General features: G+C 43.8%; 1 protein-coding gene across 1 annotated transcript in view; it reads right to left on the reverse strand.

Annotated features, from left to right (window-relative positions):
- Positions 1-25,119, reverse strand: part of LOC124113716 (WW domain-binding protein 11-like) — a 31,347-nt gene extending 6,228 nt beyond the window's left edge. Inside the window, exons 1-9 of the mRNA XM_046474221.2 lie at positions 24,937-25,119; positions 20,427-20,458; positions 20,097-20,190; positions 19,378-19,475; positions 15,656-15,743; positions 12,565-12,636; positions 12,058-12,151; positions 6,861-6,970; positions 6,236-6,418 (exon numbers count right to left, since the gene is read on the reverse strand). Coding sequence (XP_046330177.1) covers positions 6,236-6,418; positions 6,861-6,970; positions 12,058-12,151; positions 12,565-12,636; positions 15,656-15,743; positions 19,378-19,475; positions 20,097-20,190; positions 20,427-20,458; positions 24,937-25,000 — 835 coding nt within the window. The 5' untranslated portion in view covers positions 25,001-25,119. The remainder of the gene's footprint in view (positions 1-6,235; positions 6,419-6,860; positions 6,971-12,057; positions 12,152-12,564; positions 12,637-15,655; positions 15,744-19,377; positions 19,476-20,096; positions 20,191-20,426; positions 20,459-24,936) is intronic.
- Positions 25,120-26,163: the final 1,044 nt, after the last annotated feature.

Consider the following 26,163-nt stretch of genomic DNA (forward strand, 5'->3'; position numbering starts at 1 on the left):
AGCAGAATTGGAGACAAGTGGAGTGGTGATCTTGGACATATGCATGTAGGCTGATTACACACAAGCTGACAGTGTCATGTAGCCACACCTACTCCTATATTTGTTCCATACATATTGTTGATTGGTATACCTGGTCAAAGTAACAACTGTGGCCTAGATATTGTGTACACGATGGACACTATCGGAAGAACATGAACAAACCCATCCCTCTTCATACACTGACAAACTGACAACTCGGAGCAGTCAACATATGAAGGGAGATTACCTTCATCACAGGAGGAGCCTTGCTTTCTTGGCTGATTACTATCCCTGTGTAATGACTGAAATCCCACTGCAATCTAAACTGCATGTGAAGCTAGTGATGAGCATGTATCCAGTCACTGGATGATGACAAGTACACATGCTACATGTCAAAATGACCATATAGGTCAGTGCTCCAGATAATTTATCAACCATAAGAGTACAGTACTGATCATTACCAGAACTGATGAGAACCGGACATAGTTTTTCAAACAAGTACCGTACTGCTCGTTTGTAAAATTTATGAGTACTGGTATTATAAAATAGTTAAACAAGTACTGCAATTTAACATATGCTGTCTTCCTGTCCTGCCTACCAGTACATGATTAATCAGGTCATTAAAAATTTGTGTGACCATCTCTGGGTGAATTTGTGTGCCTATTAGTTTGGAAAAGATTTGTCAGCACACTTTGCGTCCCATAGTTCAGAGACCTTGTGTTGTACATTCAGATTTGGGTGTCAAACTAATGAAAGCATAACCGAGATGACAAAAATATGCGTGTGTTATTATTAGCCAATCACAATGCAGGATTGGGAAGAAATCCATTTGCTGTTGACTCGAAATGACATATTTCCCGTTTATGTGGAAGAGAATGAAGTTTACCGGTAACAATGTTTTGAAGAACAATTTTTTAGAATAAAAAGATAAGTAGTAATTACAATTAATTATGAGAGCATATGATCTTGTTTGCCAGCGTATTTGGTACAGTTGTAACTTGCAATCAAGCCGTGATTGACTATCTGGAGCAGTGTATGTTAATGTCGAGGATCAGCTCGATCACATATCTGACATTGACTAAGCAAAATCAAATAATGAAAAACAAAGAAAGGTTAAGCCAGGACAGTGGTCTCATATGGTCTTAAAATACATGACAAGTTTAACCCCCCTGGATGCCACAGGGACATATATGTCCCTCCTCTTCAACCCTCACTTTGAAGTCGAATAAAATTTAAAAAAACATCACCCACACAAATACACTTCACAGTTTTGAATAAGGTGGGAAATTTTTACAAACCTGTAGAGGTTATGAATTCTCTGATGAAATCCTCCTTGGGGCACTTATTGCATTTTCCTGGCTCAAGAAAATCTACATGACATAGTTGTAACCATTTTTCCTTAATAAAAATGTTACCACACAAAAAACTTCGTTTTAGTATGATATACGACCACCCTTACGGTGCCTCACCCTCCACGGCGCGTCACGCCAGGGGAAGCAACTCTCACCCAAATCACTTTCCATATGTCTAATGCTGACGGAATGTGGGGAGGTGATCCAACGAGGATTTCATCAGAGAATTCATAACCTCTACAGGTTTGTAAAATTCTCTTTCAGATTAAATCCTCCATGGGGCACTTATTGCATCAAGACAGACTCCTAAAGATAATCTAGGAAGTGGCATCCGTCAGCAACAAGCATAATAAATACATCGTTTTTTGAATATTCAGTGAATAAACAAGAGTTCAATAAATGGAACCAACCTTATGGCGGGGGCTAGAGACAGGGCGTGGTCGACCATATACTATGAAATTAGCCGTTATTCATTGCTGATCATATTTGAGAACTCGAACCCCCCCACACACTTTTTGGTACGAGTGATATAGGGGCCTAGATCACGAGAGACTATAACCGCGCTGAGCTAAGCCAGAGGATCTCCGAGGATCTGAGGAGTGCGTGTGCAAAACGAGTATTATCGAGTAGTATGGACGGATAATTTATCGACCGTAGAAGATAGAATCCGGACCGTTACTGAGCAGTTTTATAACCGGTCAGGGCGATCTAAAATCTCGAAGGCTCAATCGGCTAGAGATGCAGAACTTTGCCCAGTTCAGAGAACTGACTGACCAAACCGAGCACGCTCGCTTGAGTGTTTGTCGAGTTGGTAATGTTTGATGAACGTGCTCGGCTGGCTCAAAATAGCCGCGGAGCAGATCTCCTCAATGGGAAGAGCCACGGCGTACGCTTGTGACGTAGTTGGTTATCCTTACGGATACCCTTAGTTCTGCTGATATAGGCCTTGAGGGTCCTGCGGACATCCAAGACATGAGCATGTCTTGCAGTGGTCCCCGACGAGGAAGGCTGTGAAAGAGCAGGTAGCTCAATAGGAGCCGTCACTTGGAAGGCGTGTGCGACCTTAGGACGGTAAGAATCCGGCAGCCGAATACTGACCCTGTCCCGGTGGAAGACAGTTAGCTCGGGATCGGCTGACATTGCGTGAATGTCGCCTACCCGTCTGCCGGACGTTACCGCCACAAGGAACGCCGTCTTCCAGCTCAACAGCTTAAGAGAGAGAGACGACAGATCCTGAAAGGAAGGACCGGACAGCCAATCAAGAATGATTGACAAGTCCCAAGGGGGACTGATCCGCCGTACAGGTGGTTGGATCCTGTCCACACCTGCTAAAAAACGCTTTACTAATGGGTGCGCACCCAGAAGTGCCCCGTCGACAGGGACGTGAAAAGCTGCGATAGCTGTAGAGTACCCCCCGACTGTCAATGCAGCCAGGCCGTCATCTAGTCGCGACTGGAGGAACTCAAGCACGGCTACGAGATCTGCAGAAAAGGGATCTGCAATCCCTCTATCGACACACCAGCACGCATAGCAGGCCCATCTATCCTCATACTGAACGTTTGTCGAATCCCTCCGCGAAGCCAGTATTGTGTCTGCAACTCGTGCAGGAATACCGCTCTTCTGGAGGCAATTCCTGACAGTGGCCAAGCCACCCACTGAATCCTGGGATTCGGGTGGAGGGCCCCGTTCTGGGATAGGAGGTCGGGTCGTAAAGGTAATAGAACAGGAGGCTGAGCTAGAAACCTGAGTTTTACAGGAAACCAGCTCTGCGCCGACCAAAGAGGTGCCAGGAGCACAAGTAGTCGCGCAGGCTGAGTGGCTAGCTAAGACAGGACCTTGGGGATCAGAGGTACTGGGGGGAATGCCCACAGTATTCTGTCCGTCCAATCTAGCTGGAAGGCATCCGGTGCCACTGACCTCGGGTCGGGGACTCGGGAACAGAACGTTGGTGTCTGGTGATTCACCCCAGACGCAATCAGATCCACATGGAACAACCCGTATAATTGGGAGATAATCCCGAATATCCCTGGGTCGAGCCTCCACTCATGAGGAGCGAGGATCCGGCGAGACAGACGTTGTACACCCCCGTGAGATAAACAGGTATCACCCTGATATCGTGTGAGTCGCACCATAGGAGGAACTGCCACGCCTCTTGGAGAAGCGACGGTGACACGTTCCCCCCTGCTTCCGGATGTAAGTCATCGCCGTTTGGTTGTCCATCTCTAGACGAACCACTTGGCCAGGAAGCGTTGGAACACCAACCTGACCGCTCTCGGTTCTAGCATATTGATATGCAGTTTGATCTCCTGCTGGGACCATAGTCCCGAGGCTGTGTGATCGTTCAGAACGCCTCCCCAGCCGGAGAGTGACGCGTCTGTTTGAACTGTAAGAGACGGAACGGGAGTGTCGAGGGGGAGCCCCCGGGACAGATTCCCGACCTTGGTCCACCACTGAAGGTGTGTAATGAGCCACTGCGGAGTCTCGAGAACAGTCTCGAGATCTTCCGAGTTCACCCAAAGTTGACGGAGCGCTTGTTGAATGGGTCTCATTCCCAAGCGCGCCCGCCAAACCACATGTTGCCCAGTAACTGGAGCCATGTACGAGCAGTGTGTCTCATGGACAGAAGAGTGATAGAGATACAAGTCCGCTCACTGTGTTGAGGTTCGCCCCTAAGAAGACAAGATTCTGAGTAGGGCTCAGCTCTGACTTCTTGAGATTAACTATCCACCCTAGAGTGATCAGAATGTCTAACACAGCTTGTGTAGCTATCTTACTGAGGGATTGCGATAGAGCTCTTAGTAACCAGTCGTCAAGGTACGGGTGGCAGAACCGGCCTTTCGACCTGGCCACTTGGGCAGGAATCAACATCAGCTTGGTGAACACCCTCGGGGTCGTGGCGATCCTGAATGGTAGAACCCTGAACTGATAACACCTCCAGTCTAAAGAAAACCTGAGGTATTTATTGAACTCGAGGTGTATGGGTACATGGAGATAGGCGTCTTTCAGGTCTATTGACGTTAGCCATTCTCCTGTCTCGGCCGCTGAGATCACTGAGCGCAGTGTCTCAATCCGGAAGGACGGTACCTCTATAAGATTGTTCAGCCTTCTCAGATTGAGAATAGGTCTGAACCCCTCGTCTTTTTTGGTGACTAGGAAATATGTCGAGTAGAAGCCCTCACTTTACTGTCCCATCGGAACCGGTTCAATCGCCGCCTTCATCTGAAGTGCATCGACCTCGGCACGGAGGAATTCCGCCTTCTCTCGGGTAGCAGGCACCGGAGTGTGCTTTATCCCAGAGAAGGGGGGCGGATGATGTTTCCACCGAGGCAAGTGGCCATCCCTTAAAGTGGACAGGGTCCAGGGATTTGATGTGACTGTCTCCCATTCCCTCAGGAATAGAGCCAGTCAGCCGCCTACGGGGACATCCGGCTTGAGGCAGTGGACCCCTGCTGTCTGCAGTTTGATAAATTGCGACTGTGGGTCCGCCCGTGGCACTTTGGGTGCTAATGGGAACCCGATGGGTTCCCGGCCCCGCGAAAAGGCTGCTGGCCTCGACCAGCTGCCTTGCCCCGCCCGGCGCCCTTACCTGAAGGAAGCGGCTGCTTCCAAGCAGGTGCGGACTTCTGAGCCGGCGCGTCAGCGTAGGAGGAGTCAAGCGGAGAGGCCCGCTTACGCGGTTTGACGATCGGTATCTCTATTACCTCATTTTTATAAAGTACGATTTCATCAGTTCTTATGGGTTTTTTTAATAACTAAACGTATACAGTTTCTTTATCGATATTTGTGTTGGAATAGTTTGGTTCCTCGTGAACAAAACGCCACAAAAATATATTATCCTTACCCACAGCTAATTCTCACCAAGTGACCTGAGTTACAATAAACTAGTGCTAAGCATAGCAGAGTTATGCCCCCTTTTCTTTGTACGTGTGTTACCTCTCTGTCGCCTTTTGACGTCATAGAGAAAAATCAGTTTTCGTCATTTACGGCATGCTATTTTTTACATTGAATGTATGTCGTTATACATACACATATAACTCCATTTGATATATAGTTATGTTGTTCAGATATTAGGCAGTATTTTGTTTGCTCAGTTTCCGTAAAGCTTCTAAATAAAAAAAATTGTCACACAGTACTTTTATCGGTGTACGATAAAAAGCGGAGAAATTTACTGTTTTTCAACGCAGAATAAATTCTCGGACAACACTTAGAAGTGTTTAATATCTGCAGTTAACTTTACACCATCAAATAGGAAATTTAATATTCTCCACCTCTGCTTAATTTTATAGCCAGAGGTTTATCCAGAGGGTTAATGCGAAGCTAACACAGGTGATGCCAACGTTTTCCTATTGAAATTATATTCTAATCTATTCTGAAACATCCACACTTTAGTTTACAGATAAATGCTACCAGATGAGTGAGTGAGTGAGTGAGTGAGTGAGTGAGTGAGTGAGTGAGTGAGTGAGTGAGTGAGTGAGTGAGTGAGTGAGTGAGTGAGTGAGTGAGTGAGTGAGGTTCTACGCCACTTTTAGCAATATTCCAGCAATATCATGGCGGGAGACACCAGAAATGGGCTTCACACATTGCCCCCATGTCGGGAATCGAACCCTGGTCTTCAGCGTCACGAGTAAACGCTTAACCACTACTGCCCCTCTGCCTTACAAGATGTATGTCATTAAGTTTGGCAGTACATTCTGTTGCCATGGTTGCTGTTTGTAGTTGAATATTGTTAATTTTTAATCTATCCAAAATACAGAGACAAAATATACAGTAAACCTGAATTATTTGTATCAGTTATGTCCAGCTGCAGATTATCCTGAAACCTACAAATGTGTGTCATGGTCGATGTCAGATGACCTCACACCTACCTGGTGGTTCTTCCCTGGTTCTGAAGTCTGGTGGAGCTGTGGCTGTTACTCCAGCCGGTATCACGTCCCCGGGGGGTGCCACTTGTCCCGGCATCGGAATACCCACCTCCTCCAGCATCTCATGGGCATGGGCGTGAATATGTTCCATATCCACATCCACCGTCCCGATGTTCTCCTCTATCCCTGCAATGCAACAGAGACATAAGGACACTGTGAAACATTCTCAAATGGAGCTTACATTGACTTTTTGTATTTACAATTCATGTAAATATTTTCCAAATGTTTGGATACCGTCTTCATAAATGTGCATTAGATATCATCCTCGATATGAATTTAGATTTGGAAACCTTTCCTATTACAAGTGTTTCTTGGCAAATGTAGACTTGGAGTAACGACACAAGTGCTACAGAAAAAAACACGGCTCCAAAAGAATATTCATTTAAAACAAAGCATGTAATTAATTTTTCACACCATAATATAGCAGATATCCAGCCAGTTACTGTCCTTTCATTTCTTACCAAGGTTAACATGGTCAATGATGAAAAGACAGACTTTTAATATTTTTCACTAGGAGGACAACATTGAGCTTTGAAAGCTGCTTTTTAAGGAGGTGTGAATCTGTCACCTTTAGCTGGGTCATATTCCTCATCTTCACTGTCACTCAGCTCCGGTGGGGGACCAGGAGGGGGACCAGGGATGTTCTTCCTCTTCCTGGCAAAGTACTCCTCCTGAATGCTGAAACACAGCCGCATCAGGTCAGTAGTTTCCTCGTGCACCCCCTTCCCCCCGAAACCGCTATATAACAACTAGAAATACAGCACTGAATCCTGAAACACAGCCGCATCAGGTCAGTAGTTTCCTCGAGCACCCCCTTCCCCCTAACACCGCTATATAACGGCTAGAAATACAACACTGAATGCTGAAACACAGCCGCATCAGGTCAGTAGTTTCCTCGTGCACCCCCTTCCCCCCGAAACCGCTATATAACAACTAGAAATACAGCACTGAATCCTGAAACACAGCCGCATCAGGTCAGTAGTTTCCTCGAGCACCCCCTTCCCCCTAACACCGCTATATAACGGCTAGAAATACAACACTGAATGCTGAAACACAGCCGCATCAGGCCAGTAGTTTCCTCGAGCACCCCCTTCCCCCTAACACCGCTATATAACCGCTAGAAATACAGCACTGAAAGCTGAAACACAGCCACATCAGGTCAGTAGTTTCCTCAAGCACCCCCTTCCCCCTAACACCGCTATATAACGGCTAGAAATACAACACTGAATGCTGAAACACAGCTGCATCAGGCCAGTAGTTTCCTCGTGCACCCCCTTCCCCCCAACACCGCTATAAAACAACTAGAAATACAGCACTGAATGCTGAAACACAGCCGCATCAGGTCAGTAGTTTCCTCGTGCACCCCCTTCCCCCCAACACTGCTATATAACGGCTAGAAATACAGCACTGAATGCTGAAACACAGCCGCATCAGGTCAGTAGTTTCCTCGAGCACCCCCTTCCCCCCAACACCGCTATATAACGGCTAGAAATACAACACTGAATGCTGAAACACAGCCGCATCAGGTCAGTAGTTTCCTCAAGCACCCCCTTCCCCCCAACACTGCTATAAAACAACTAGAAATACAGCACTGAATGCTGAAACACAGCCACATCAGGCCAGTAGTTTCCTCGTGCACCCCCTTCCCCCCAACACCGCTATAAAACAACTAGAAATACAGCACTGAATGCTGAAACACAGCCGCATCAGGTCAGTAGTTTCCTCAAGCACCCCCTTCCCCCTAACACCGCTATATAACGGCAAGAAATACAGCACTGAATGCTGAAACACAGCCGCATCAGGTCAGTAGTTTCCTCGTGCACCCCCTTCCCCCCAACACCGCTATATAACCGCCAGAAATACAGCACTGAATGCTGAAACACAGCCGCATCAGGTCAGTAGTTTCCTCAAGCACCCCCTTCCCCCTAACACCGCTATATAACAACTAGAAATACAGCACTGAATGCTGAAACACAGCCGCATCAGGCCAGTAGTTTCCTCGAGCACCCCCTTCCCCCTAACACCGCTATATAACTGCCAGAAATACAGCACTGAATGCTGAAACACAGCCGCATCAGGCCAGTAGTTTCCTCGTGCACCCCCTTCCCCCTAACACCGCTATATAACGGCTAGAAATACAGCACAGAATGCTGAAACACAGCCGCATCAGGTCAGTAGTTTCCTCGTGCACCCCCTTCCCCCCAACACTGCTATATAACGCCTAGAAATACAACACAGAATGCTGAAACACAGCCGCATCAGGTCAGTAGTTTCCTCGAGCACCCCCTCCCCCCTAACACCGCTATATAACAACTAGAAATACAGCACTGAATGCTGAAACACAGCCGCATCAGGTCAGTAGTTTCCTCGAGCACCCCCTTCCCCCTAACACCGCTATATAACAACTAGAAATACAGCACTGAATGCTGAAACACAGCCGCATCAGGTCAGTAGTTTCCTCGTGCACCCCCTTCCCCCCAACACCGCTATAAAACAACTAGAAATACAGCACTGAATGCTGAAACACAGCCGCATCAGGTCAGTAGTTTCCTCAAGCACCCCCTTCCCCCCAACACCGCTATATAACGGCTAGAAATACAGCACAGAATGCTGAAACACAGCTGCATCAGGCCAGTAGTTTCCTCGAGCACCCCCTTCCCCCCAACACCGCTATATAACGGCTAGAAATACAGCACTGAATGCTGAAACACAGCCGCATCAGGTCAGTAGTTTCCTCGAGCACCCCCTTCCCCCCAACACCGCTATATAACGGCTAGAAATACAGCACAGAATGCTGAAACACAGCTGCATCAGGCCAGTAGTTTCCTCGAGCACCCCCTTCCCCCCAACACCGCTATATAACAACTAGAAATACAGCACTGAATGCTGAAACACAGCCGCATCAGGTCAGTAGTTTCCTCGAGCACCCCCTTCCCCCCAACACCGCTATATAACGGCTAGAAATACAGCACAGAATGCTGAAACACAGCCGCATCAGGTCAGTAGTTTCCTCGTGCACCCCCTTCCCCCCAACACCGCTATATAACCGCCAGAAATACAGCACTGAATGCTGAAACACAGCCGCATCAGGTCAGTAGTTTCCTCAAGCACCCCCTTCCCCCTAACACCGCTATATAACAACTAGAAATACAGCACTGAATGCTGAAACACAGCCGCATCAGGTCAGTAGTTTCCTCGTGCACCCCCTTCCCCCCAACACCGCTATAAAACAACTAGAAATACAGCACTGAATGCTGAAACACAGCCGCATCAGGTCAGTAGTTTCCTCGAGCACCCCCTTCCCCCTAACACCGCTATATAACTGCCAGAAATACAGCACTGAATGCTGAAACACAGCCGCATCAGGCCAGTAGTTTCCTCGTGCACCCCCTTCCCCCTAACACCGCTATATAACGGCTAGAAATACAGCACAGAATGCTGAAACACAGCCGCATCAGGTCAGTAGTTTCCTCGTGCACCCCCTTCCCCCCAACACTGCTATATAACGGCTAGAAATACAACACAGAATGCTGAAACACAGCCGCATCAGGTCAGTAGTTTCCTCGAGCACCCCCTCCCCCCTAACACCGCTATATAACAACTAGAAATACAGCACAGAATCCTGAAACACAGCCGCATCAGGTCAGTAGTTTCCTCGAGCACCCCCTTCCCCCTAACACCGCTATATAACAACTAGAAATACAGCACTGAATGCTGAAACACAGCCGCATCAGGTCAGTAGTTTCCTCGTGCACCCCCTTCCCCCCAACACCGCTATAAAACAACTAGAAATACAGCACTGAATGCTGAAACACAGCCGCATCAGGTCAGTAGTTTCCTCAAGCACCCCCTTCCCCCCAACACCGCTATATAACGGCTAGAAATACAGCACAGAATGCTGAAACACAGCTGCATCAGGCCAGTAGTTTCCTCGAGCACCCCCTTCCCCCCAACACCGCTATATAACGGCTAGAAATACAGCACTGATACTGAAACACAGCCGCATCAGGTCAGTAGTTCCCTCGAGCACCCCCTTCCCCCCAACACCGCTATATAACGGCTAGAAATACAGCACTGAATGCTGAAACACAGCCGCATCAGTTGAGTAGTTTCCTCGAGCACCCCCTTCCCCCCAACACCGCTATATAACAACTAGAAATACAGCACTGAATGCTGAAACACAGCCGCATCAGGTCAGTAGTTTCCTCGAGCACCCCCTTCCCCCCAACACCGCTATATAACTGCCAGAAATACAGCACTGAATGCTGAAACACAGCCGCATCAGGCCAGTAGTTTCCTCGTGCACCCCCTTCCCCCCAACACCGCTATATAACGGCTAGAAATACAGCACAGAATGCTGAAACACAGCCGCATCAGGTCAGTAGTTTCCTCGTGCACCCCCTTCCCCCCAACACTGCTATATAACAACTAGAAATACAACACAGAATGCTGAAACACAGCCGCATCAGGTCAGTAGTTTCCTCGAGCACCCCCTTCCCCCTAACACCGCTATATAACAACTAGAAATACAGCACTGAATGCTGAAACACAGCCGCATCAGGTCAGTAGTTCCCTCGAGCACCCCCTTCCCCCTAACACCGCTATATAACAACTAGAAATACAGCACTGAATGCTGAAACACAGCCGCATCAGGTCAGTAGTTTCCTCGAGCACCCCCTTCCCCCCAACACCGCTATATAACAACTAGAAATACAGCACTGAATGCTGAAACACAGCCGCATCAGGTCAGTAGTTTCCTCAAGCACCCCCTTCCCCCTAACACCGCTATATAACGGCAAGAAATACAGCACTGAATGCTGAAACACAGCCGCATCAGGTCAGTAGTTTCCTCAAGCACCCCCTTCCCCCCAACACCGCTATATAACGGCTAGAAATACAGCACAGAATGCTTAAACACAGCTGCATCAGGCCAGTAGTTCCCTCGAGCACCCCCTTCCCCCCAACACCGCTATATAACGGCTAGAAATACAGCACTGAATGCTGAAACACAGCCGCATCAGGTCAGTAGTTTCCTCGAGCACCCCCTTCCCCCCAACAACGCTATATAACGGCTAGAAATACAGCACAGAATGCTGAAACACAGCTGCATCAGGCCAGTAGTTTCCTCGAGTACCCCCTTCCCCCCAACACCGCTATATAACGGCTAGAAATACAGCACAGAATGCTGAAACACAGCTGCATCAGGTCAGTAGTTTCCTCAAGCACCCCCTTCCCCCCAACACCGCTATATAACAACTAGAAATACAGCACTGAATGCTGAAACACAGCCGCATCAGTTGAGTAGTTTCCTCGAGCACCCCCTTCCCCCCAACACCGCTATAAAACAACTAGAAATACAGCACAGAATGCTGAAACACAGCCGCATCAGGTCAGTAGTTTCCTCAAGCACCCCCTTCCCCCTAACACTGCTATATAACAACTAGAAATACAGCACTGAATGCTGAAACACAGCCGCATCAGGTCAGTAGTTTCCTCAAGCACCCCCTTCCCCCTAACACTGCTATATAACAACTAGAAATACAGCACTGAATGCTGAAACACAGCCGCATCAGGTCAGTAGTTTCCTCGAGCACCCCCTTCCCCCCAACACCGCTATATAACGGCTAGAAATACAGCACTGAATGCTGAAACACAGCCGCATCAGGTCAGTAGTTTCCTCAAGCACCCCCTTCCCCCCAACACCGCTATATAACGGCTAGAGGTACAGCACAAAGACAACAATGTCAGTTAGCATGTCTTCTTACCCAGTGTATGCGGAGGTCTTCTTCAGGATCCCGATTGGAGGTCGGTCCGGGAAAGGGAGGGGCATTTCATTGGGGAGTGGGATCATGGAGGGGACTGAAACATGGACCATACAGCATTAGTGACACATTCCTGCCCAGAACATGCAGCAGCCAGGGCTGCAGCTGACAGGTACAACTGTTTCCAAATGAACACATGAAGGGACAGCATGGATGTTGATCCATCACAACTAACATCCTCGACAAACATAGCAGATCATTATAGACATGTAGAATGATTGAACATACTTTAAATAATGTCTCCCACAATCATTATTTATTTGGAATAGCAGATGCTTGCCATAACCAAGACTTATGAAGAAGGACTAATACATACTCTCAAGTTCTAAAACAAACCCTATCACTTGAACAGTATTGTAATCCTGAAATCCAAAGAGGGGAATAAATTATGTTTAGGTAGAACAGATAACAGATCCAATCCCTATCAACATGGAAGATGCTGTTACTTACTGGGTGTCTCCACGGGCATATCGGGCAGGGGGATCTGATCAAGCTGCACTCTCTCTGCATTCTTCACTTGCTCTGAAATATACATCCACTTCCTGTCATTGAAATATAGTATCCAGTTATATTACACTCACCACAATCAGTAAATAAATAAAGATCCAATCACTTTAACCCCTGCATACGCCAAACACAATGTTCTGTGGGGATGTTACTTCAAGATAAGAACATGCATACTAGGGCTGGGACGGGTATCTCGGGTACTCAGGTCGGGTGGGTACTGAGTAGGACCCGGGTACCCACAGGACTATCCGGACCCGTGGTTAGTCACGTGATATATTGTTTAATGACAAAAATTATCTGGAACTCTATAGTTACAGTACAAGTCACTAATGTTCGCATTTCTTTCTGACTATGCACCCATTCCTTCTGATTTTTCATATGGTTGAATAAAGATATAACTTCATTCAACTTCAGTGTATGAATGACCGGATTGTTTTATACATTTATCTAAATATGTTTTCCCAAACGGACATTTTGAGACATCTCCTGAGACCTACAGTTGGTACGGGGGTAGGGTCAGATAATAGGGGGGTTGGTACCCGGGTAGTAAATTTGGACTCTTCCCAGCCCTAATGTATACAACATGACACAGAAACAGGTTGTATGCAATACACAGCAATCATCAGTAAGATGAAAATGTGACAAAGTGAGACTGTAGGCCATCTTTCGGAGGCAAAGGAGTTAACTGACCATAAAAGTTTAGTTTCCACCCTTGCCAAACTAGGCTGGAATTCCGCAGTTAAATTTTGGCTTGACTAATGAGTCCATGCATAGTCCAATCAAAATCGAGTAACGAAAGTAGACATCCCATTTGTAAACAAAATGGATTTCAACGTGCAGATTTCGTTCCACTGCAAGATTTATAAAGCATGTGTACTGTCAACTGGGCTTCGACAGATATTTTGCTAATCTTTTCGTGGTTTTTAATCCAGGTGATGAAGGTATTTGATACACATCGCAGGGTAAGATCTGTTTTATGAAATATAGATCTGATTATCAATCACATCTTCTCTACTGACATCTGACACCTGATACTGTCTGCCCACCTACACAGGTACAGCTGTACTACAAGGCTGACACCTGGTACTGTCTATCTGCCCACCTACACAAGTACAGCTGTACTACAAGGCTGACACCTAGTACTGTCTATCTGCCCACCTACACAAGTACGGCTGTACTACAAGGCTGACACCTGGTACTGTCTATCTGCCCACCTACAGAGGTACAGCTGTACTACAAGGCTGACACCTGGTACTGTCTATCTGCCCACCTACACAAGTACAGCTGTACTACAAGGCTGACACCTGGTACTGTCTATCTGCCCACCTAAACAAGTACAGCTGTACTACAAGGCTGACACCTGGTACTGACTATCTGCCCACTAACTCAGGTACAGCTGTACTACAGGCTGACACCTGATACTGTCTGCCCACCTACACAAGTACAGCTGTACTACAAGGCTGACACCTGGTACTGTCTATCTGCCCACCTACACAAGTACAGCTGTACTACAAGGCTGACACCTGGTACTGTCTATCTGCACATCAACACAGGTACAGCTGTACTACAAGGCTGACATCCGATACTGTCTGCCCACCTACACAAGTACAGCTGTACTACAAGGCTGACACCTGGTACTGTCTATTTGCCCACCTAAACAAGTACAGCTGTACTACAAGGCTGACACCTGGTACTGACTATCTGTCCACCTACCAAAGTAAAGCTGTACTACAAGGCTGACACCTGGTACTGTCTATCTGTCCACCTACACAAGTACAGCTGTACTACAAGGCTGACACCTGATACTGTCTATCTAACCACCTACACAAGTACAGCTGTACTAGAAGGCTGACACCTGATGCTGTCTATCTAACCACCTCGTAGGTACAGCTGTACTACAAGGCTGACACCTGGTACTGTCTATCTGCCAACCTACACAAGTACAGCTGTACTACAAGGCTGACACCTGATACTGTCTATCTGTCCACCTACCAAAGTAAAGCTGTACTACAAGGCTGACACCTGGTACTGTCTATCTGTCCACCTACACAAGTACAGCTGTACTACAAGGCTGACACCTGATACTGTCTATCTAACCACCTACACAAGTACAGCTGTACTACAAGGCTGACACCTGGAACTGTCTATCTGCCCACCTACACAAGTACAGCTGTACAACAAGGCTGACACCTGATACTGTCTATCTGTCTACCTACCAAAGTAAAGCTGTACTACAAGGCTGAAACCTGGTACTGTCTATCTGCCCACCTACACAAGTACAGCTGTACTACAAGGCTGACACCTTATGCTGTCTATCTGCCCACCTACACAAGTACAGCTGTACTACAAGGCTGACACCTGATACTGTCTATCTGCCCACCTACACAAGTACAGCTGTACAACAAGGCTGACACCTGATACTGTCTGCCCACCTAAACAAGTACAGCTGTACTACAGGCTGACACCTGATACTGTCTGCCCACCTACACAGGTACAGCTGTACTACAGGCTGACACCTGATACTGTCTGCCCACCTACACAGGTACAGCTGAACTACAAGGCTGACACCTGATACTGTCTATCTGCCCACCTACACAAGTACAGCTGTACTACAAGGCTGACACCTTATGCTGTCTATCTGCCCACCTACACAAGTACAGCTGTACTACGAGGCTGACACCTGATACCGTCTATCTGCCCACCTACAGAGGTACAGCTGTACTACAAGGCTAACACCTGATACTGTCTATCTGCCCACCTACACAGGTACAGCTGTACTACAAGGCTGACACCTGATACTGTCTGCCCACCTACACTGGTACAGCTGTACTACAAGGCTGACACCTGATACTGTCTGCCCACCTACACAGGTACAGCTGTACTACAAGGCTGACACCTGGTACTGTCTATCTGCCCGCCTACACAGGTACAGCTGTACTACAAGGCTGACACCTGGTACTGTCTATCTGCCCACCTACACAAGTGCGGCTGTACTACAAGGCTGACACCTGATACCGTCTATCTGCCCACCTACCAAAGTAAAGCTGCATCTGCAGTCTTTTCTTGTCATACTCAAACTCAGCCTTCTTCAGCTCCACAGCATACTCAGGGTTCTCCTTGTCCTGGAAAACATTCAGCAGCTTAAGTAAGTCTACATCCAGATGTTCAAGTTCAAACAAAAATCACTTCAACTTTGCTAGCCAGAAAATCGCCACTCCTTTCAAATGTGGTTAAAATCATTCAAAATATTTTCTGCATAAACACTGTGGACAAAAAGTATAAGAAATATATGAAACAATAAAATTTCTACAATGAGTACAGTGCCAAAAACGCTTTTTAAGAGAACAAAAGAAAAAACAAAATAAATAAATGACTGAGTAATTGCTACAATTGTAAATTTTACATTAAATTGTATATGTATATACTTATCCTGTCTGATGCTGGGATGGTCGGGAGGGTATATAGCACACGAGATATAATAAGCATATAAATATACAATTAAATGTAAAATCAACAAATTTTTAAACTTATCCTATCTCACACTATGCATTTATCTGGAGGGACCCAGATACCCTAGCCTGTAGAGACTACAACCATGGGCGACCACGTTGCTTTGAATAGAGATCTATTCAGTGTATGACTTACAACCAGTTCGAAGGGGTCTCCAGGCAATCAGTCCTACAAGACAGACCACACCACTATCTCTGATGAACAATAGGGTGGGCCAGCTTGGCATCTCTTCTAATGCTTCGTCAAAGCTATCCATCACCCCAGAGGAATGTGAAGCATGCTTAGACAAGAAGAGGAGCAATCAACACAAGAGGATCATCAAACTGGTACCAAGACATCACCTGCCAAAAGCAGAGGTGAGCAGGTAAGGGTTCAGGACACCACCAAACATTTGCGCCTTGTGGCGACTTCGATGTTAAATACCGGAGTCTCTACAGATGAGGTAGCTCACCCTCCACTGGGTACTCAGTCTGGGGACACAAATAATAAAGACAATTAAAACAGGAGCGACACATCCAATATTTATTCTGTATGTACAGGATACGGGGAACTGGGCATCAGAGCGGGTATTGTCTATCTCCATTGGTGTGCAAAAGGAGATTGTAGTACGGGAGACTTCTATTTAGGCCATGGTGGAAAAGGGGATGAAGAGTCCACAGCTTCGGGGTAGATATGGAGTGGGCTAACCATGTCTTCATGGTCCTCTAGACTCAGGATAGACACCAACGACTGGATGGTAAACAAACGGTCTGGCTTTCCCGGAAACTGATTCTTCGCGATGAAGTCCTTGTGAAGGTCCAGAAAGACCTTCCCATTCTGTATTCTCTTAAACATGTTAACATCAAGAGAGTGGATCTCACTTACTCTAGTAGCAGTGGCAAGGGCCAGGAGGTAAGCTCTCTTAAGGGTGATCAACTTGAAGTCCTCTGCAAGTGGTTCATAATCTGCAGAAGTCAAATAGCAAAGGATGACTTTAAGATCCCAAATGGGCAGACGAAATTGAGAGGACTGATCTGTCAGCTTTGAGGACCAAATAAGGGACTGTAGCTCAGCAACCGTGGAGCTAATCGTAGTGAGCTAGTTAGCCAAAGTGGATCCTTTAAGCTTCCGAGTAGACCTCAGATGTTGCAAATACTCTGCGACCTGTTGAGGGAGAAGCAGCGATCAGCTTCGAACGCCTATGGTCAAATAAGGCCTTAGTGGAGGAACGGTGAGCCTCCATGATGGTCTTGAGTACTCTCTTCGAATATCCTTTGGCGACAAGCAACTTCTGGAGATGAGCCAGACGCACAGATGGAGGGTATCGAACGATTGGTGCACTAGGTGCGAGTGAGGCTGGAGTAGAAGATAATCCACCAGTGGATGATGGTGCAACTTTCTTTCTGCAATCTGTACCAGCGTTGGCCAATAAGGTATGACCAAAAGCATTCAAAGTTGGTTGGTGGACACCGCCTTCTGAATGGTAGGTAGAATGTCGGTCAAGTTCTCCCACAAGATGGCCAGAGCATCATGGTCCCATTCCTGAAGATCTGGGATGGGATAGACGGAACCGTGGTAGCTAAACATTGAACCTGGTTGCAAAGAGGTCGGCGTCTGGTCTTGGGTTAAGTTGGCAGATTCACAGTGCAAACATTCAACATCACCAGCCACCACAGAAGATGCAGATGCAGTGAGATCAGGAGGGAGATCGGGACCTGGCAATTGTCGCTCTGGAGGAAGGGCTTCAGGAAGCACTGGATCGGTCGAAGTTGAATTTAACAACTCTGATTGAATGTTTGTGACAATGTCAGAAGGCCACAGGTGTTATTGTTTGCATAGAGGTAGGGGCTGTCTGAGTGCCAATTGCATGAAACATTGCATTTTCGACCACCTGTCTGGAGGAAAGGACATCACGCCCAGTCTGGTGTCAAATGGAGCCTTGATGACCTGAAACTGTGGAATGGGAATCATCATGGACTTTGCAACGTCGACAAGCCAATCTAGCTGATGAAGAAGCTGCTGTTAAAAAAGATGTTGCACGAGGATGTCCACATATCTGCGTGGGCCTGAATGCAATTGTCAATGTACAGGTTGAAGACAATCCATCAAATGTGCAGAAACCTTGTGACCGGCTTGGTAATATGGGTGAAACCCATGGGCCGAGAAATAATCTGCAAGGTCAAAGTGCTGAGGTCAAGTAAAGGTCAAAATTTAACATATTGCACAAAAAAAGAAACACAAATGATGAGCCCTACTACTAGCAACACATATACCAAATTTCATTGAAATACACCAAATTACGTTGAAAATCAGAGCAAATTTAGGAGTCATCGTTGGTGGGAACTAGCAACTTTAAGCTTCATTGGTCCAGTATTTCTTTCTTTAGATGTTTTTTACAGATGACATCAGACAACCAGGTCATGACACAAGCTAACTACAGTCAAGTCCTGTTAATCCGACATTGTTGGTTGCATATGATTATGTCGGATTAATGAGTATGTCGGATAAACGAAATTAGGTAGTATAAACGTTCGTGATCGAAAATTGGACAACTATACGAAAGATAACGATACGAACACATAGGAAAAGGAAAAATATAATATTCATATTGTTGTGTTACATTGTCAGCGGATTATGTTTTCTAATCATGCAACCACTAAAGTTTAACGCAAAACTACTGTTACGGACTGTATGACTAATTCAAAATTGACTGATTTTAAAGCATAGTCTGGAATGGAAGTCGCTAATTTAAAACTTGTGCTTAAGAAAGCTGCTTTCTTAGTGGCTAATGTCGACTTCCTGTTAGTAATTTCATTGGTCGGACAAAGTTCACGAAGGGTCGTTCTGACATGACCTGTAATGGGATGACCAGTAGTGAGAACTTGTATCCGATTTTAATGAGATTGAGGTAATCTAGGCATGTGATTAATCCTGTTTTGTTTATTTAAAGCAGTAATTGTTTATTGTTTAGCAAGTTTATCTCTGCAGCCATTGAAATATGCAGCTACTCGCCGACTTGTCTCGCATCAAAACACTGTGTACTCGCGGGCAGATAACCACGGAGTACGCTAATCACTGTGTCGGATTAACGAGACTAATTAATGAGTGATTTCAGCAATTCGTTGCAAATTAGGTGTGTCGGAGTGCGAGACTGTCGGATTAACGGGTCTAAATAGCACTGATTAAATCGGTTCCCATCGTTTGTGTCGGATAAACCCGATTGTCGGATTAACGAGACTTGACTGTGTACACCCTCATAATACATACATAAAGTCTGAGGACTCGCTGAAATGTCTCCTTGAGTTTCTTTCTCTTGTCTTTCAATACTTTCTCATTCAGCTTAGGAGCCTCAATGGGATTGTACTCTGTAGGGAATATGAAGTTATATAAGCAAGGAGTAGTTCACATCACCTATTTGTGTAAGCATGGGTTAAACTTCTGTTGCATGTTAGATAACATTTTTCATGTCAACTTGATATTTGTTTGTTTGTTTGTTTAATGCCGCACTCAGCAATATTCCAGCTATATGATAGCAGTCTGTAAATAATCGAGTCTGGCCCAGACAACCAAGCGATTAACATCATAAGCATCTGTCTACACAATTGGGATACGAAGACATGCTTCAACCAAGTCAGTGAGTCTGACCACCCGATCCCGTTAGTTGCCTCTTACGACATGCATAGTCGCCTTTTACTGCAAGCATGGGTTCTGACGACCTTTTCTAACCCAGATCTTCATAGGTTGTCAACTTAATGACAGTCAAATATTCAAAGACTCTATTGCTGAAAGTACAGGTTAATTAAGTTGTTGATTGTTGTTTAAAACCACACTCAGCAATATTCCAGCTATATGACAGCGGTAGGTTAATTAAGCAAATACTTGACTTGAAATACAGGAATCAACAACCCTTTGTTTATACTTGAAAAAGTTTTAAACAATAACAGATTGTATACATAAAATGAAGACAGCAGGATTTCAGTACCCACCCATCGAATCAATCTGTTCCATTTCTTCCAGCAGCTTCATTGGATCTTTCCCTTTGAGCACAGCCTGTCGCACCAGCATACGCTGCTTCTTGTTCTAAACATACAATTTGAAGATGCCGTCAGAAGATGTGTACACTGTTTTTCACACACTGCATGACAACTATCCATTTACAAATACAATAACTCTGTTAAAGTTAAGTTTACTCATTTTGACCAAAGTGAATTACTATATTATTGCAAAGCTTATCATTAAAATAAAACATAAACTAAATTTCCATCAATAAACATACATGGTCCTCGTCATTCTCATGATACAGTAATTAGTCTTACCTTCTTCAGTTCTCTCTTTCTTGCCTCCTTTCCTAGTGAAAACAAACAGAAGAATGATAATCAGCCTTTTTCATGTTGATAGTACCACAAGATATCGTAAGTATTTCTCAACATGTTGGAGGAAACAGGACTTGTTTTGGCGCTAATTCTCTATGCTGACTATGTCATGTACCAATAATTAAGGGGGATTTCTGTGGTCCTTGAGTGTGTCTGTGTGGTTGTTTCACAGCACTCTCGGCAATATTGCAGCTATATGACCATGGCAAGTTATTCCAATGCAGTCGGGACCAGTGATTGATATTATGAGCAAGGATCCACATAGAGATTTCAGAAACATCTTCTTCCGCCCACTGCATCAAAATTCTTTGATGTTGTATCATTGGGTACTTTTTAACTGAATCACCAGTAGATTAGGAGAAAATGTGTGTACAGCTGATTACTATTTCCGGCTTACTTTATGAGAAAATACAGACAGTCATCTTAATCTCAGCATATAAAACAATGCCTTGTAGAGCAGGAAATACAATTTTAATGGTAACTCATCGTGTCTAGTGATGTTTTCAATCAACTTTCATATATTTATTGACCAAGTCTGTTATACATGTTCCTTCACTTGAATTTGCTGAAGGGATATGATGTGGGTTTTTTTTAAAGCGCATAACACTCAATAATTTCTTTTTTAACCTATGAATCATAAACAACTACTATTCTAATCTTATTTCAAACTCAGAAACGTACATCGTAGATCATGTTAGGTAGGCAGAGTATGTTGTGTTGTCATCTTCCCCCCATGACTCCACCTCCGTTAAGACTCAACAGCAGGAGACATTGTCAGAACCCTGAGGGCATCACAGTCCCCTGACAGTGTTGACATTTTAATTTTCCGAAAAAAAAGAACCTGAAGTTGAACTATTCAGACTGAAGTACATTGATTATTTTCTGGTGTTTGAACTTTGAAGTTTTCTGCTGTTTTGAAATTTAAGTTGTTTTGAAGGAAAGTTGGAGAAAGTTTCATTTCGGAGCATCAACATCAACAACATCAGCATGATCAGTAGTCTTGTTATAATGAAAGAATTTTGAGTGTTCCAAAATCATGAAAGGTCCAATCTTGACATACTTGAAGTCTGAAAACTTAATAAAAGCTCTAGTGTACTAGAGTACTGTTATCTGGGATATTTTATCGTTGCGTATTGAGATATGTATCGTACTGTGACCAGAATATAGAGATACAAATCGTATCATGACCTTCCTGTATCGTTGCAGCCCTATTCATTGCTATGCTATCAACCAAGTCACTGATCAACTGATCCAGTCTTTCGTCTTACAATCAACAAAAGTTGCTGAGGACCAATTCTAATGTGACATCCTTGAGCATTGTTGAGCATATTGAGGGTTTGGGGTAATATCATATTTTAATATAAGTAGCCAAGAAAACATTTCATACTTAACATGAGGATCATGATGAGGACAAGTCTGTGACTAAGTTTCAAACTTAAAGGGAAACAACACTCCAACTTTGAAAGTATTGTGATATGGATCAGCTTTTTCTTTGCGGATTCAAAATTTGCTTATCATGGACTATAATCTTGAGTTGTTTGACTTGTGTTGGGTGCTATTTTCGCTAGCAACACCTATCGGAGGATCGAGGAATGAGAAACCTGATATAGTAACAAAGGATAAAAAATAAAGAGTTGCAGCCAGACTGCCATGTGTTTTCTTTGTTGAGTAGTGTATTCCAAAATGCAAAGGTGATGTTATTGGTAAACAACATATTATGCGAAGTAAAAAACTACTAAACATATCTCTTCAGTGAATTCAGCTAGATCTAAATGGAAATTTGGTAACTTTGAGATAATTTGAAATAAAATAACACTAAACATTGCTAAACATGATGATTTACCATTAATATTTATTTTCACTTCTACTAAGCATTGTTTTATATGCTGACATTAAGACCATCGTTATTATTTTCTTGTAAACTAAGCTGGAAATAGCAATCAGATGTACAAACATTTTCATGTAATCTACCGGTGATTCATTTAAAAAGACCCAATAAAATAACTTCAAGAAATTTTGATATAATGATCAAACTAATTGTATCTGCCACTATTATTTTATCAGAAATAATATATTCCAATACAATGTCATTTTAGTGGCAGTCTTTACTATATATAATCAAAATATTAATAACCATAAACACAGCTCTTGCTATTGCCGGATATATTTTATGTTTGGAATATGTCTGTGCATTGAGGCGTGTACAGGGGTTAAAAATACCATTGCCAAGTAAGGTTTAGATGTTGGGCGAGTAATATACGTTTGTCTAGCATGCCCGTGGACAAGTAGAGCAAAATGAACTGGGTCAAGTTTCACGAGAATGTAATCATGTGATCATGTTACGATATTTTACTGGCTAATATTTTGCTCATGCCCCAGACCATCAATCTAATTTGCATACAGTTACACCAGTCAACCAATAGGATTAATACACTTAAATGTCAGGCAGGTCAACAATGAGAACCAGGCTTGTTTCATTGATAAATTGTTGTAACACTTCCATATATGGCACTTGCTTCTTGGAAATGGAATGACGGACAGTTGACTACATTTCATGGAACTTGTAATGCAAGGTAGATCTAGTGCCGACTTTTGAAGCTTCGTTAGGCCTAGCTTTGATGAAATATTTTATTTGAATACACCAGTCACCGTTGAGGCTCACACGCTCTTGATCACGAAAACTTTGTTAAAACAAAAGTCAAACTACAACAAATATGACTTTTAACGAGTGGGAGTGTAAAACTTGAGTTTATTAAATATGTAAGTAAATTTTGGGAGCCATACGTTACTGTGTGCTATAACCGAGTTAGCGCTATATTGAGGGGCTCAATAGTGAGAGAACACTGATTCTCAGTTCTGTAGATGTAAAATTTTACTGAATTTATTTGCTTGATTTTGGGCAAACACATTTTAAAATAGGGCTTGTAAGAATGTTGGTCATACTTGCCCTTGGTCAAGTAACATCTTTCATAAATTTTCAACCACTGGTGTATTATGTGCACCCCAATCAACACCATGTAAACAGCTAAGAAAGTGTGCACTTTACTCAAGAAAGTATGGTGAATGTAATGAATGTGTTTCTTGATTTTATTCTTTTATCCAGTCATGGTCAAATATGAGGTTGGTGTGTCAAAAAAACAACAAATGTCTGATTGACAAAAAATAATAATTTTGGGATCCCTGGTTGCAATAAACTCAGCAACCCAAGCTTTGTGTTGTCTTAAACAATAGGTCCCACAATTACCCCCTCACTGGCCCGAAGTCCAGTTTATTGGGTTGCTGATGGCAATTCGTATTGGGTAATTATTTGGGTTATTATCATGATTATAGCGGTGCTGGCAGACATCTGAGAGTTGGAGTAGTGTTGCCCTTTTACCATGTTAACCTGTCATGGAATGGTGATCCTTTCATGACACATTAATCAGTATCAAGCTAACACTACTATGACTACAGTTGCTGCTATCAGCAAAAGAATGCAATAACAAGTTGACAAGGGAAACATGGTTAAGTGTGACAAGCAATTGTTTTTTAATTGTAGACAACATTTATTATTTATGTTGTTATGTCCTTACATCGAGCACTTTGTTGGGAATGTTGACATGAAAATTAGTTCTGATTGCATTAGTGACTAATCTGTAAATATCATACTTTTAACTATAATTTCAGCAATAATAATGTGGACACTAAGAGCTCTGAATCTGGAAAAGCAAAATCAATATCTTCTTAAGTAGTATAAGTAACTCCCACTCATTAAGTTACTGTCATTACTTATACTACTTCTTTATACTATTTAACAAACTCTTTGTGATATCATGAGTGAGTTGGGTTTAACGCCGCTTTTAACAGTATTCCAGTTATATCGCGGCGTGTCAGCTTAATGTGGGAGGAAAGCCCGATGTGATGCAGGTCTCAGACGTTTACCACTTCGGTGAAACCCACGAGCACAGGTATGGTGCTAACAAACCTAGAAACATAATCTGGGCGAACCTGGATTCGAACCCACAATCATAGTTTTCTGGCGTGCCCATGGGACGCAACTCTGCACAGCGAATCGCGGCACCTTAGACGACTGGCCCACCCGTGCCCCCTGTGATATCATGATATTGTATGGGTCATCAATAATTTGTCGCAATCAAATTGTGCACGAGTAGCCTGCTCATAAATATCACAAAATGCTTCAGACAATACAAATGTCGAAAAATGACCCATACACTTGGTGCTCAGGAAAAAACATGAGAGGCCATGTAGGCTGCCTGGTGTTTCACTAATCTTGTGCAAATTAATATGTTACTTTTTGTACAGATTAGCGAGTATATGCTTCATTAAAAAATAAATGACAGTCATGTGCTCTTTTTCCTCCGCAGTGTAAACGTGAATATATCTTTCTATTGCTGTGTAGTAGCTTCAAGGTACCATTCTACCAAATGTACAGTATGTTTTTGGCACTACTTACTGAATTGATCCGTAGGATTCATATATTTCCCACTCTTGGTGGTGTTAATTGACCGTCTACCCATCGTTGCAGATTTATCAGCAACACTGGCACACGAAGAAACTGCAAATAGCACCAAAATTCGATTGTTGTCCCACTTCTAATCTACGTTAGCGCAAAGGCTTCCATGACAGTCACGTGACACCTAGTGGCCAAGTTTTTGGTATTTATTTGCGACATTACATTGCAACAAATATGACAAATATGACAAATATGACAAATATGACAAATATGAAAATATGAAAATTGTAACTGACGAAAATACGATTAAATGGAAAAAGGGTATAGGAATAGCGAATTTGAAAATGAAATATTACGGTAAAACACTAAATCAGACATACTTCTTTCATGGTCATTTAGTAATTTAGTCTATCTTCATTAGAGTTTGGTCCAAACAATAAAATCTCCCAATTATCGTAAAGTGTTACCATGCTGAACAAACTAAAATACTATTCAGAAGTATGCGTGAAGGTATTATGACAAAAGTATATTTAACTTACTAAACGGAAAGAAGGCAGCGATACACTATGACTGGTTTGTTTGTTTGTTTGTTGTTTAACTCCGCATTCGGCACTATTCCATCTATATGACGGCGGTCTGTAAATAATCGAATCTGGACCAGACAAGCCAGTGCTTTGCGTCATGAGCATCGACCTAGGCAATTGGGATCACCCAAGTCAGCGAGCCTGACCACCCGATCCCGTTAGTCGCCTCTTACGACAAGCGAAGTCGCCTCTTAAGCATTGTTCCTTTTAACAGAGTGTACCAAATTCTTTATGGTGATTGAGGATTATTTGTGATTCTCTTTCTTGGTTGTATTTTATATAAGACAGTGACATCACATGTTCCAATGGGATTGGTCTTTTTGTATATCTATCATTCTCAATTTTTAGTTTGTGATTACTTAAACGATGTTTTGATAAATGTGACCTATGAGCTTTGTTTTTACAATATGTAAGATAATTCTCAATGTTTATAGATGACTTGACCAACATGTATGTTCTTAACTTGCTGTTGGATAAATAGGAATCCCTTATTGAATGCGTGATCATATTTTTACATTTGGACTGAAGTTGGATTTATATTGGTTTCATTACATTTTTTGTGTTTACTATTTCAAAAGTTGGTTTTATTTAACCCAGAGATCGTTTTGACCAGAAAGATTGATATTTGCGACCAAAGCTTATT

This window comes from Haliotis rufescens, unplaced genomic scaffold (genome assembly GCF_023055435.1).
Source record: "Haliotis rufescens isolate VD_foot unplaced genomic scaffold, xgHalRufe1.0.p SCAF_11, whole genome shotgun sequence".
In the NCBI taxonomy this organism is placed as follows: Eukaryota; Metazoa; Mollusca; class Gastropoda; order Lepetellida; family Haliotidae; genus Haliotis; species Haliotis rufescens.